The 13,666-nt window shown below is 59.8% G+C and overlaps 1 protein-coding gene across 1 annotated transcript in view; it reads right to left on the bottom strand.

The window, feature by feature from the left end:
* Positions 1-13,666, bottom strand: part of NECAB3 (N-terminal EF-hand calcium binding protein 3) — a 29,167-nt gene that overhangs the window by 1,026 nt on the left and 14,475 nt on the right. Inside the window, exons 4-12 of the mRNA XM_064167958.1 lie at positions 9,345-9,370; positions 7,958-8,055; positions 5,345-5,481; positions 5,097-5,218; positions 4,379-4,458; positions 3,913-3,966; positions 3,189-3,301; positions 1,294-1,371; positions 660-751 (exon numbers count right to left, since the gene is read on the bottom strand). Of these exons, the coding sequence (XP_064024028.1) occupies positions 660-751; positions 1,294-1,371; positions 3,189-3,301; positions 3,913-3,966; positions 4,379-4,458; positions 5,097-5,218; positions 5,345-5,481; positions 7,958-8,055; positions 9,345-9,370 (800 nt within the window). The remainder of the gene's footprint in view (positions 1-659; positions 752-1,293; positions 1,372-3,188; positions 3,302-3,912; positions 3,967-4,378; positions 4,459-5,096; positions 5,219-5,344; positions 5,482-7,957; positions 8,056-9,344; positions 9,371-13,666) is intronic.

Below are 13,666 nucleotides of genomic sequence, written 5' to 3'. Positions count from 1 at the left end.
CCAGGCTGGTTTGGGGAGGAAGGAACCTTTAAAGCTCATCTAGTCCAGCCCCTCTGCAGGGAGCAGGGCCAGCTACAGCCCTGCTCAGAGACCCCAGACAACCTATGCTGGAATGGTTCCAGAGGTAGGGCATCTACCACCCTTCTGGGCAGCTTGGGCACAAAGAAATTCTACCTTTCCTCCAGTCTAAATCTCCCTGTTCTAGTTTCCAAGCATCACCCCTTCTCCTGCCCTGATCAAAAGTCTGTTCCCCAGCTTTCTGGGCAGCCCCTTTAAGCACTGAAAGGCCACCAGAAGGTCTCCCTGGAGCCTTCTCCAGGCTGAGCACCCCCAGCTCTCCCAGCCTGGCCTCACAGCAGAGGGCTTCCAGCCCTCCCAGCATTGCTGTGGTCTCCTCTGGCCCTGCTCCAACAGGTCCCTGTCTGTGCTGAGGACTCGAGAGTCAAGTAGAGTCAGCTCCAGACAAATTACTTCATGGTATTTTACACGGGGGGGGGCTGAGAAACGCAGTTCAGGTCCCTCCCCACCCCCATCCTCTGCTCTGGAGCGAGCCCAGCTGCCTGCTCCCTGCACAACACCCAAAGCAGAAGCATGGGGACTTGAGAGGGGGGGGCTCCCACAGCCCCCCAGGCCAGCCTGGGCCCCACCTCCCTCCTCACCTGGGAAAAGCATGGTGGTCAGCAGCTCTGGGGACTCCAGCAAGCTGATGATGGAGCGCTGGAAGGTCTTGCTGCAGCTGGACTGCAAGTGGCTGTAAGGCAGAGGGAGGGTCAGGGGGTGCAGGGCTGTGAGGCAGGATGAGGGTCAAGGGGTGCAGGGCTGTGAGGCAGGGTGAGGGTCAGGGGCTGCAGGGCTGTGGGGGGCTGTGAGGCAGGGTGAGGGTCAAGGTGTGTAAGGCAGGGTGAGGGTCAGGGGCTGCAGGGCTGTGGAGGGCTGTGAGGCAGGGCGAGGGTCAGGGGGTGTAAGGCAGAGGGAGGGTCAGGGGCTGCAGGGCTTCTGCCTGCCTCGGGGCTGCACTGGGACCCCTGCCCACACCCAGGGTCAGGGCTGCTACTACACAGCCCCAAAGGCCTCCCACCCCTGCTCTGCTCCCCAGGTCCTTTATCAGGGTGTTCATCCCCTCCTGCTGCAGGCAGCCCAGGGGCACACTGGCATCAGCTGCCAGCAGCAGGACAGCCCATACAGGGACTGGGAGCAGTGGGGTCCTGGTGGAGCCCCAGAGGGACACCCCTTGCAGCTGCCTCCCCAGTCCAGAGCAGCCAGCCCCAGCCCTGCACAAGGAGAGCCTCCAACCTTCTCCAGGAGCTCACGTCCTGCCAGAACTCGTAGAGAATGAAGCAGGCCTCATCTGTCAGCTTGCAGGCAGACACACTGCAGGGGGACAGGAGTGACACTGAGCACCGTGGGGCCTCAGCACAAGGCTTTCAGAGAGCACTTGGGATGCACCCACACTGTGTGGCTGCAGGAGCCAGCACACAGCTCCGGAGGATCCCAAAGCCCTCACCCTTCAGGGCTCTCAGAAGGGTTTGGGTTGGAAGGGATCACCTAGTTCCAATCCCCTGCCGTGGGCAGGGACACCTTCCACCAGCCCAGGCTGCTCAGGTATCAGTGCTGCTGTTTAGGCTGGGCCTTGCTGCTGCCCAGACAGCAGTGCAGCAGAGAGGAGCTCAGCCCTGCAGCCTCTGCAGCTGCCTGTCAGCCCTCACCCCCCCACCCCCCCCCCGCACACACTGGGGCAGGAGAGTGAGGAGCTGAGACCACAGCACAAACCCGCAGCTTGCTGCCCCCCCAGCGCGATGCTGTTTGGCCAGGAGCTGCTTCCCACGCTCCCTCCCCCCAGAGGAACAGCCTGGGGCTTCCTCCGGTCCATGGGAAGCAGCAGGGAGGGGAGAGAGCAAAGGCTGAGGGTGCATGGGCTGGGGAACCATCTGCGCTCAGCTGCAGCATCCTGAGCTCCAGCTGTGGAGGAAGGCTTCCTCCAGCTGCTGCTAAGGGCTGCAGGAGGGGCCCCGGCCCTTGGGGGGAGAGCAAAGCAACTCAGCTGGCACCTCATAGGCTGCATCCCCCCGTGTGCGGTCCCCAGAGCACTCTGCAGTCCCCTGGGGTGACCCAGGAGAGCAGAGGCTGCCCAGGGCTCTGCTCCAGCGTTGCTCAGGTGGAGAGCCTGCCCCTGCACCACCACCCAGCTGCCTGCTCAGTGCTCCTGCCAGAAGGGGCCAAAGGACCACAGCCCTGTCCCTGCCACACCGGTCACAAGGGGCAGCTCCCTTGGCTCTGGGCTTGCAAACGCTTTTGTGCTGCTGCAGCTGCAGAACTGAGCAATGGCAACTTCAAAGGGGAACTGCTGCCCACGGGAACAGGAAGGGCCTCTCCAGGAGCAGCTGTGCCAGCTCCAGGGACAGGCTGGCAGTGGCATGGCACTGGAGTCAGAGCTGGGCTTCAAGCTGCCCAGCAGTGGAGGGGTGCTCAGCTTTGATGTCACAGTGGGGTTAGGCTCAGATGGTTGAGGCTGCTCCCAGCAGTGCTCTGATTCTCCAGTCCAACCATGCTCTAACCACCCCAGCTGCTGCTAAGCTGTGGCCCTCAGCACCACAGCTCTGCCTCTTTGAAACCCCTCCAGGCATGGAGATTCGGCCACCCCCCTGGGCAGCCTGTGCCAGTGCCTGAGAACCCTTTCAGAGAGGAAGTTTCTTCTGATACCCAACCTAAGCCTCACCTGATGCCAACTGAGGCCATCTCCTCTTGTCCTGTCACCTGATACTTGGGAGTAAACAACCCAACCCACCTCACTGCAAGCTCCTTTCAGGCAGCTGCAGAGAGCAATGAGGTCTGCCCTCAGCTGCTCCTCCCCAGCCCTCTTCTTCACACCCTTCACCAGGTTTGCTGCCTTTCTCTGGACACTCTCCAGCCTCAAAATGCCCTTCTTGAAGCCAGGGTCCCAAAACTGATGGCAGTACTCAAGGTGTGGCCTCACAGGGGCAGCAAGAGCTGGGTCCACGCTGCAGAGACACTGCCGCAGCTGGGACAAGATCTCCTCCTCTCTCCGCAGGGTCAAACCTCTGCGCTCTGAGCTCCCCCAGCACACAAAACACACCACAAACCCCTCTGCTGTCCCCCGAGGGTGCTGTGTTAAAAGCCCAAATGTCTGTGGGAGCCACCCCACACCCCCCCCCAGCTGCCACACTTACTGCAGGCAGCTGCTCTGCCCGGCAGTGCCCTCCGTGTAGGACCTGAAGGCTTGGCGGAACTCCTCGATGCTGCTGCTCGCCACCGAGATCTGCCTCTTTGCCACCAGGATGTGCTGGGAGGGGATGGCAGAAGAATGGCATCAGGGTGGCCCCTGTCCCCTCCTGGCCTCCCTGCTCCCACCCTGCTGCAGGGCAAGGCAGTGCCCAGCACCCCCAGCTCGGCAGAGGAAGCTGCAGGACGCAGCTGGCGCCGCAGCGCTGGGGGACGGTGCCAGCACCAAGTGGCTCCTGCCTTACCTGGGCAGGTGGCCCCTGCAAGAAGGGCTGCACCAACAGGAGATGCTCCATCCCCTAGCGGTGGGGTCTTGTTTAGGGCCTGTTGCAGTTCCCTATGTTGTTCCCCCCCCAGCTCAAAGGGGCCTTGAGAACCCTCTACTGGGGCTCTGCATGGTCTGAGGGTGCCCAGAGCAAAGCTGGGGGACTCGGGGGCTCACAAGCAGGGGGTTGGCCTGCTCTGTGCTGGCTGTGGGCACTGCTGGGGGAGCTGCATTTGTCCCGTGGATGATGCCACGGGCAGCTGAGAGCTCCGACTCCCATCCCGCTCCACCAGCGGGCAGCAGAGTCCTCACCAGCCCAAAGCCAGCAGCTCAGCCAGGTGACTGTGGGGACAGGGGCTGCGGGAGCGATGTCAGAGCGGGGTCTGTGTGCACAGGCAGGGACTTACTGCATCTCTTCCTTTGCACATCGCTTCCTCCTTCAGTGGCTCCAGCCGCGGGCTCTGTGTGAGCACCAGAGAAGAAATCATCCTTACTGGGACAGCTCTGAGCCAGCACAACGTGGCAGGAACCCCCAGCCCGGCCCAGCTCAGTGTGACAGCTCTGGGGACATTCCTTGGGGCACCTCAGGGCTATGACCTGCACATTTGGGCGGTCAGGGGTGGACACTGGACTCGTCAGATCAGCATGGGCCATGGAGAATCAGAGGAGGGTCAGCAGAGCTGAGTGGAGAAGGAGAGCCTTGGAGACAGCAGGGGGTGAGCAGCTTTGCCAACCTGGGTCTGGTGAGGGGGCACAGCTCTGTAACAATGCCAGGACCACACACCAGGGCCGATGGCACAGGGAGGGGAACCAGCACCAACCTGGCAGCCCCAAGGTGCAAGACAGCCCCCAGCCCTGCCCTGTACCACGCACCTTGCACTCCAGCTTCTCGATGAGCTGCTGCAGCCTGTTGATCTGTGCCATCCACTGGCTGCTGTGCTCCACGCAAACGCCTGCAGGGGGAAGGGCAGAGAGGTGCCATGGCAAATGCTGGCTGTTGCCACTGCAAAAGCTTGCTCAAGACCCAGAACACCACCAAAAAAAAACCCCACCCTTCTAAACCTCCCATGTAAACCAAAAGCTCAGACTTGTTTTCCTCCTGGAACTCTTCCCACTGCTCAGCCTCCCACAGGAGCTGCAGCTGGCAGCTGGCTGCCAATGCCCTTTGTGCCACGCTGCTGCTCCCGCAGCCTCTGCAGGCTGGACAGAGGCACCAACTGCTACCTGTGGGGAGGTTGTGGCCAGGAGGAGGTTGCTCTCTTCTCTCAGGTGGCCAGCACCAGAACGAGAGGACACAGCCTCAGGCTGTGCCAGGGGAAATTTAGGCTGGAGGTGAGGAGAAAGTTCTTCCCTGAGAGAGTCATTGGACACTGGAATGGGCTGCCCGGGGAGGTGGTGGAGTCGCCGTCCCTGGAGCTGTTCAAGGCAGGACTGGACGTGGCACTTGGTGCCATGGTCTGGCCTTGAGCTCTGTGCTAAAGGGTTGGACTTGATGATCTGTGAGGTCTCTTCCAACCCTGATGATACTGTGACACTGTGATACTGTGACACTGTGATACAAGCAGAGCTGCGGCTGCCAGGCAGCAGCTACCTGTGGTTAGCATCCCGGAGTAGGGGTCGGTGGGTGACAGGCAGACGTTCTTCTGCCCCCTGCGCCCGCAGCGCCGGCCCGGCCGCAGGCCGAGCGAGGCCTCCGCTTTCTGCACCTCCTTCCTGAAAGAGCAAAACGCCAAAGGAGAGGCTGGAGCCAGGCGCTGCCGCGGGGCAGCTCCGCCGCCGGCCGGGAGCCGGAGCCGCAGCCGCAGCGCCCAAGCGAGCAGCGGAGCCGCAGCCGCTTACCGCTCGCGTCCTGCCTGCTCCTCCACGGTGTCCACAGCGCACTCTAGCGAGCCCTGCAGGGACTGCAGCTGCTGCAGCGTCTCCCGCAGCAGGAACCGCGTCAGGAACTGCTCCAGCTTCGAGGCGCCCTCGTACCTCTGCGGGCAAGCGGAGAGAGCTCTCTCAGGCACCTCTGGCTCTGCAGCGGGGGCGCAGCCGCCTGAACGCGAGCCAGCAGCGTGCCCAGGCGGGCCAGTGGCATCCTGGCATCAAGAAGAGTGTGGCCAGCAGGACCGGGGCAGTGCTTCTGCCCTGCAGTCAGCTCCGGTGAGACCACCCCTTCAGTGCTGTGCCCAGTGCTGGGCTCCTCAGTTCAAGAGAGATGTTGAGGTGCTGGATGATGTCCAGAGAAGGGCAGCAGGGCTGCGGAGGGGCCTGGAGCACAGCCCTGTGGGGAGCTGGGGGGGTGCAGCCTGCAGCAGAGGAGGCTCAGGGCAGAGCTCATTGCTGCCTGCAGCTGCCTGCAGGGAGGCTGTAGCCAGGTGGGGTTGGGCTCTGCTGCCAGGCAGCCAGGGACAGAACAAGGGGACACAGCCTCAAGCTGTGCCAGGGCAGGTTCAGGCTTGAAAACGAATCTCACTGCTCTGCCAGAGGAAGAGGATGGCAGTGAAGCTGATCCTGTGCAGCCATGGAAAGCTGAGCTCCAGCTCTGCATCTCTGCATTTCCCTACCCAAGCAATCCACCTACTCCTTCCCAGCCCTTCTGCTCCATGGGGAGAGCACAGGGTTGGACCAGGCAGGGACCCTCTGCTCCCCCTGCCCACTCCATCCCCTGACTCCCAAGGGGTGCAGGCACCCAAACACTGTCACCCCTGTCTCACAGAGGCCACTTGCCCCAGCAAGCACCCCCACAGCCAGGTTAATGAGTCTGCTCCCATCTCCCACCCACCCTCCTCAGCCCCCTCTTGGGGCCAGCCACGGCACAGGGACACTTGCCCCTGCACAGGGGCCAGATGCTTCTCCCCAGCTGCACCTCCCCTTCAAGAGGCCAGGCTCTGGGAGAACCCCCAGCACCCAGCCAGCCTCCAGCACTCCCCAGCCATGGCCTGATCCTCCTGATGGCCTCTGTGGGTGATGTCAGGGGATGGAGTTCTATCACAGGAGCAGGCAGCTGCTCACACTGACATCATGTCACAGCTGTGGGGGAAGCACTTTCAGCCAGCTCTGAGCCCTGCAGCTCACCCAGCACAGTCCTCACACCCCAAACACACAGGCACAGGAACCAACCTGGGGTGCCAACCCCCCCACAACCCAACCACTAGGCTGGTGCAGGCTGTGCTTGGAGGGGACAGGGCTCTAAAGATCACCTCGTAGAGGGCTCCCCCTCCTCCTGCTCCCACCCTGCAGGGGCACAGCCACATCCCCTGGGGACACATCAGCATTTGAGGTGAGCACTGCAGAGAGGAGGCAGCTGCCTCCTGTCTCTTGCCCCATCACACACAGCAGGCCCAGGGGAGTGCAGCAGAGAGAGGGATGGAAATAACCATCTCCAGAGAGAGGGATGGAAATAACCATCTCTAGAGAGAGCCCAAAGTGCTCTTTCTGGAGAATTTCCTGCCAGAGGGAGGAAATCAGTCGTAAAATGCAGCTTCCCCTGGTTCAGCTGCCCCCTGTGCAGCTGATCACACAACAGAATCACAGAGCCCTAGAGGCTGGAAGGGACCTCCAGAGCTCATCCAGTCCAACCTCTCTGCCAAGCAGCAGCACCCAGGGCAGTGCACACAGGAATGCACCCAGGTGGGTTTGGAAAGGCTCCAGAGAAGGAGACTGCACAACCTCTCTGGGCAGCCTGCTCCAGGGCTCTGCCACCCTCACACTGAAGAAGCTGCCTCCCTCTCCTCCTTCTAACCAGCCTGGGTACTGCAGCCCCCTCAGGAGTCCCAGCCTGGGGAAAGCAGAGATGTTGAGGTGCTGGAAGTGTCCAGAGCAGGGCAGCAAGGCTGGGGAGGGGCCTGGAGCAGAGCCCTGTGAGGAGAGGCTGAAGGAGCTGGGGGTGTGCAGCCTGCAGCAGAGGAGGCTCAGGGCAGAGCTCATTGCTGCCTGCAGCTCCCAGCCAGGTGGGGTTGGGCTCTGCTGACAGGCAAGCAGCATCAGAAGGGGACACAGCCTCAAGCTGTGCCAGGGGAGGTCCAGGCTGGATGTAAGGAGGAAGTTGCTGGCAGAGAGAGTGATTGGCATTGGAATGGGCTGCCCAGGGAGGTGGTGGAGTGGCTGTGGCTGGAGGTGTTGAAGCCAAGGCTGGCTGGGGCACTTAGTGCCATGGTGTGGTTGGTTGGGCAGGGCTGGGTGCTAGGTTGGGCTGGCTGAGCTTGGAGCTCTCTTCTTTGATCACATTGGGTGCTTCTGTGCTCCACAACCTCCCTGGGCAACCTGTGCCAGTGTCTCCCCACCCTCAATCTCTGCCAATGTCTCACCACCCTCACCCTGTGCTACCTGCAGCCCCCCACTGCCCATGGGGACAAGTCAGGCATGCAGAGGGACACCTCACAGACCTGGGAGTGCCACACTGTGACACCTAAGCTCAACACTAAGCAAAGACCACCACAGCTTCTGCTCCTGTGATCCCATCCTTACCAGCTTGGTTTTGTCCATGGCTGCCAGCACTGCAGAGTTGAGGGTTTCCAGGGCAGAGAGCACATTCCTGTATTCTCCAAGATAGGCTGAGAAATAATCTGAAGCAGGAGAAAAAACATCATGGTGAGTTTCCTGAGCACCTCCATCTCTGTGGGGAGCAGGAGGTGCAGGGCAGACAGCTCAGCACTGCAGGACATCCATGTCCCTCCCCAGGATCACACTCCCACCCAGACTGAAAGGAAGACTTCTTCCCTATCCTCAGGGACACATCCCTGGACAGGCCAGAGAACTGAGTGGAGGGGAACCTCATCAAGTTCAACAAGGGCAAGTGAAGAGTCCTGCACCTGCACCACTACAGGTGAGGAAGGACCTGTTGGGAAGCAGCTCTGTGGAGAAGGACCTGGCAGTGCTGGTGGACACCAAGCTCTGCACCTGCACCACTAGAGGTGAGGGAGGACCTGCTGGGAAGCAGCTCTGTGGAGAAGGACCTGGCAGTGCTGGTGGACACCAAGCTCTGCACCACTACAGGTGAGGGAGGACCTGCTGGGAAGTAGCTCTGTGAAGAAGGCAGTGCTGGTGGACACCAAGTCCTGCACCACTACAGGGGAGAAAGGACCTGTTGGGAAGCAGCTCTGTGGAGAAGGACCTGGCAGTGCTGGTGGACACCAAGTTCCCCATGAGCCAGCAACATGCTCTTGTGGCCAAGAGGCCAAACAGTCTCCTGGGCTGCATTCAGAAGAGTGTGACCAGCAGGTCAAGGGAGATTCTCCTCCCCCTCTCTTCTGCCCTGGTGAGGCCATGTCTGGAGTGCTGGGTCCAGTTTTGGGCTCCCCAGTTCAAGACAGGGAATTGCTGTAGGGCCCAGCAGAGGCTCCAAAGATGCTGAGGGTCTGGAGCAGCTCTGTGAGGAGCAAAGGCTGAGAGCCCTGAGGCTGAGAGCCTGGAGAAGAGCAGCCTGAGAGGGGATCTGAGCAATGCTCAGCAAGAGCTGAAGGGTGGGGGGAAAGAGGATGGGGCCAGACTCTTTTCTGTGGTGCCCAGTGACAGGACAAGGGACAGATGGGCACAAACTGGAACCCAGGAGGCTCCACCTGAACAGGAGGAGAAGTGTTTTTGGTGTGAGGCTGTAGGAGCCCAGGAGCAGGCTTGCCCAGAGAGGCTGTGGAGTCTCCTTCTCTGGAGAGGTTCCAAACCCACCTGGGCAAGGTGCTGTGGGTGCCCTGCTTTAGCAGGGGGTTTGTACTGGGTGATCTCCAGAGCTCTCTGTGCTGGCATTCAGGCCCTGGCACTGCCAATGCCACCTGCCTGCCCAGGTCAGACACACACAGAGCCCCACCACAGACCCTCAAGAGGAAGCCCTCCAAGGCAGGGACATCACCCAACTTACCACACAGTTTTTCTGTGTCCACATTACTGCAAGCAACAGGAAAGAGAAGCAAGAGAAGAAGCTGTTAGGTGGTGCAGTTGGTTCAGGAGAAACAGCTGTGGTGAGCAGGGGCCTGGGGCCTTGTCTGGGCACCCCTCCCCCAGTGGGTTCCCTGCTCCTCCCATGGGTTTCCAAAAGCTGGATTAGAAACATCAGAAGCTGCAGCAGTGCAGAGAGGGCAGCTCAGGAGCCATGCCCAGCCCTCGCAGTGCCACGGTGGGGCTGCAGAGCATCACCTGGGCTTCAGCATGCTCCACCAGCACCTCCTGCAGCTGGGAAAGCCTCTGGGAGAGCAGGGTGGCTTCCCAGCCCATGGAATCATAGAATCAGTCAAGGGTTGGAAGGGACCACAAGGACCAGCCAGTTCCAACCCCCCTGCCATGCCCAGGGACACCCTGCCCTAAAGCAGGCTGCACACAGCCTCAGCCAAACACCTCCAGGGAGGTTGCTCCTGCCATGAAGGCCATTCCAGCAGAGATCTGGGCCCAGAAGCCCCTTTTTGGTACCAGAGAGCACCAATGCTGGCAGCCCTGCAGGCCTTGGGCAGGGCCCTCTTGCTAACAGAGGAGCTGCTGAGTGGAGAGGGAGCAGCAAACATCCAGCAGCAGCTGCCTGTTTTCAGGATGGGATGTCAGGCAGAACCAAGGCTCCACATGGAGCTGGCAGATCCTCTCAGGTGGCCAAAGCCACCGAGGCAGAGCTGCTTGGGCTGCCTGGCATCACCGCCTGGGCTATTGTTCACTCAAAGCAGCCTCTGCCCAACAGGCTGAAGCCTCAAAGTCCCCTACATGGCCACAACCATTGTTGACCCTGCCTGGGAAAGTGGAAGAAAGCACAGAAGAGAGTGCTTGAAGGCTCTAAGGAGGAACTGCTGCTACCTGGAGCTTGCTGGGCTCCAAGTGTGAGGAGAGCTGCAGTGCTGCTGCCCAGAGCAAGCCAAACCACGGCCACACTGCCCTGTCCCCTCCTCTGACACTGCTCAGGGGGCAGTGGGGGACCAACATCCTGAGGTGAAATGAGAGTGGGCAGTGGGGGGACAAACATCCTGAGATGAAATGAGAGTGGGCAGTGGGGGGACAAACATCCTGAGGTGAAATGAGAGGAGAGTGGGTGAGGTGTCCAAGATGCCAGGCAGAAATGGAATCACTTCAGGAAAATCTTCCTACAGCTTTTTCTCCCCAAAATCAAAGGGGGTTTGCCTCTCTGCTGAGCTTGCACTGTGTGCACCCCAATAACAGGCTCTGCTTCAAACCCTGAAGGTGTTTTGGTGAGAGAGGTCACCTCAGAGCCATGCCAAGAGCACTGCAGACCCCTCTGTCCAGCTCACTGCATCAGGCAGCCTCTCAAGGCAGCCTCAGGCTGTGCTTTGGCTCAGCTATTTTGAACCCCCACCACAGGAGCTGCTGGAGGCAGGGCTCTGGCACACTCTTCCTGGCACTGCTGACTGCTCTGGAAGTGGATAAAACACTCCCAGTGCTTCCCCTGGGATGCAATACAGATACTCAGCAAAAGCACAGCCCCTGCCTCTGCCAGCTCCCCTCCACCAGACTTTGCTGAGCCCACCTCTGAGCAGCTCCCTGCATCCAACCACAGCTCTGCTAGGCACTGATGGGGCTCTGAAGCACAAATAATTCACACTGGAATTGAAGGTCTTCTTGCTCTTGACACTCAGCAAAACCACAGCCAGCCCCTGCCTCTGCCAGCTCCTCTCCATCAGACTTTACTGATCCACCTCTGAGCAGCTCCCTGCATCCAACCACAGCTCTGCTAGGCACTGATGGGGCTCTGAAGCACTAATTCACACTGGAATTGAAGGTCTTCTTGCTCCTGACACTCAGCAAAACCACAGCCAGCCCCTTCTGCCAGCTCCTCTCCATCAGACTTTACTGACCCACCTCTGAGCAGCTCCCTGCATCCAACCACAGCTCTGCTAGGCACTGATGGGGCTCTGAAGCACAAATTCACACTGGAATTGAAGGTCTTCTTGCTCCTGACACTCAGCAAAACCACAGCCAGCCCCTGCCTCTGCCAGCTCCTCTCCATCAGACTTTACTGATCCACCTCTGAGCAGCTCCCTGCATCCAACCACAGCTCTGCTAGGCACTGATGGGGCTCTGAAGCACAAATTCACACTGGAATTGAAGGTCTTCTTGCTCCTGACACTCAGCAAAACCACAGCCAGCCCCTGCCTCTGCCAGCTCCTCTCCATCAGACTTTACTGATCCACCTCTGAGCAGCTCCCTGCATCCAACCACAGCTCTGCTAGGCACTGATGGGGCTCTGAAGCACAAATTCACACTGGAATTGAAGGTCTTCTTGCTCCTGACACTCAGCAAAACCACAGCCAGCCCTTGCCTCTGCCAGCTCCTCTCCATCAGACCTTACTGACCCACCTCTGAGCAGCTCCCTGCATCCAACCACAGCTCTGCTAGGCACTGATGGGGCTCTGAAGCACAAATAATTCACACTGGAATTGAAGGTTTTCTTGCTCCTGACACTCAGCAAAACCACAGCCAGCCCCTTCTGCCAGCTCCTCTCCATCAGACTTTACTGACCCACCTCTGAGCAGCTCCCTGCATCCAACCACAGCTCTGCTAGGCACTGATGGGGCTCTGAAGCACAAATTCACACTGGAATTGAAGGTCTTCTTGCTCCTGCTTAATTCTTCCAGTTGCCTCTGAAAGCTGTCTGGAGCCTGCAGAGCCACAGCTGATGCACAGGCACCAGAGACCTGGCACTGCAGCATCCTTGGCACTGCTGGTCAGAATCATGCCCCAGAGCAACCAGCACAGCCACTGGATCCCATCCAAGAGATGGGTTAAAGGCATAAAGAGAGGATGTGGAGGTGAGCCACCAGAAGACACAGTGCCACCCCTAATGCATGCATCACTCAGGCCTCTGCACCTGTGCCCAGGGACAGCCTGGGGCTGGGACTGGCTCCAGCAGGAAGGAGAAGGAGCCACCAGCTCCATCCACTGCCCCTTCCCCACCTCGGGGATCCACCTGACAAAGAGCTACAGTCAACACCAACCCTTTGGCCTCCAAGCTGAGGCCAGAGATGATCAGTAACTGTCTTGTCTGTTTGCTGCTTCAAACTACTCAGTCACTGAACCAGTGCCCAGTGAAACACTGAAACCAGACACCAAGACTCATGGCAAAAAATCAGCCCTCTGAGGGCTGTCCATGTCCAGGCCTATTCGATGTCCTGGCTTGCCCCACCCTTCTGCTGATGGGGGAGGCAAGGGTGGGAGGAGAACAGAGGCTTGGGCCATTATGTCCCTCCCAAAGTGCACCCACAGGTGTTTAGGTACTTGCTGGGCTCTTGCCCCAGTCAGGCTGAGCAAGCCCTGGGGGTGCCTGGGCTTGGCAAGTGCCATCTGATTGGGGACTCTCTGTGGCCAAGGAGCCTTTGCACTCAGGCAGTGTCAGTGGAGCTAAGCTGCAAGCAGCTGAGCTGCTGCTGCCCTTCTGCCTCTGCCTCACTGTGTGCTGCTGCTGCCCTTCTGTCTCAGGGAGCTGCCTCTGCCTCACTGCCCTCCTGCTCTGCCTCCTGCTTCAGACCAGCTTAGCCCTGGTGTTCTGGGCTCGAACCACCTGGAAACTGAAGTGCCTCAAGGTCCCCAGGAGAAGGCATTTCAGTGCCTCTGCCATGGTGCTCTCTGCACAGCTGCCAGAGATCTGCCTGCACCTCTGCAACCCTCCGTGCCAAGGGGCACCAGGAGCAGGGCAGAGATCCTCTGCCTCTTTCCCAGCAGCCTGGGAGGATCTGGAAGCCTCTCAAGGGCCGAGCAGCTCCAACCCTGCCACAAAGGAGCCAGGGACTGTCCTGACATTCCTCCTCCCCAGCAGTGAGCAGCACAGGCTTGCCCCAGGGCTGCCTGTCTGCCAGTGAGGCAAAGCCATTGTGGGGCTAAGCTCTCCCAGTGTTCTGCTTCTCCTGACTGAATGAACTGCCCATGAGCAGCCCTGGGAAGGCTTTCCTGGCCCAATTAGAGCCCAAATGGAACTCATTTGCATAGAGCTGTGGGCAGGGCTTGCTGGAAATCAAATGCACTACATCTTGTGTAATTCCTGCCTCATTAATTGCCACAACTAAATCAGTCCAAGGGAACCAGGCAATGGTTTGGGTTGGGAGAGACCTTGACTGATCATCTAGAAGATGTGCTCCTTCCCAATGCAGCCTGCTTCAGCAGCAGCCATGCATGGCCACCTCTTCCCATGTCCTGCACCCTACAGCAGTCCCAAGAGCACAATTCAGGGCAGGATAGAGCCCAGCAGGCAAA

This window comes from Pogoniulus pusillus, chromosome 29 (genome assembly GCF_015220805.1).
Source record: "Pogoniulus pusillus isolate bPogPus1 chromosome 29, bPogPus1.pri, whole genome shotgun sequence".
In the NCBI taxonomy this organism is placed as follows: Eukaryota; Metazoa; Chordata; class Aves; order Piciformes; family Lybiidae; genus Pogoniulus; species Pogoniulus pusillus.
Note: the sequence above shows the minus strand (reverse complement) of the source record. Positions and strands in the feature narration are given on the sequence as shown.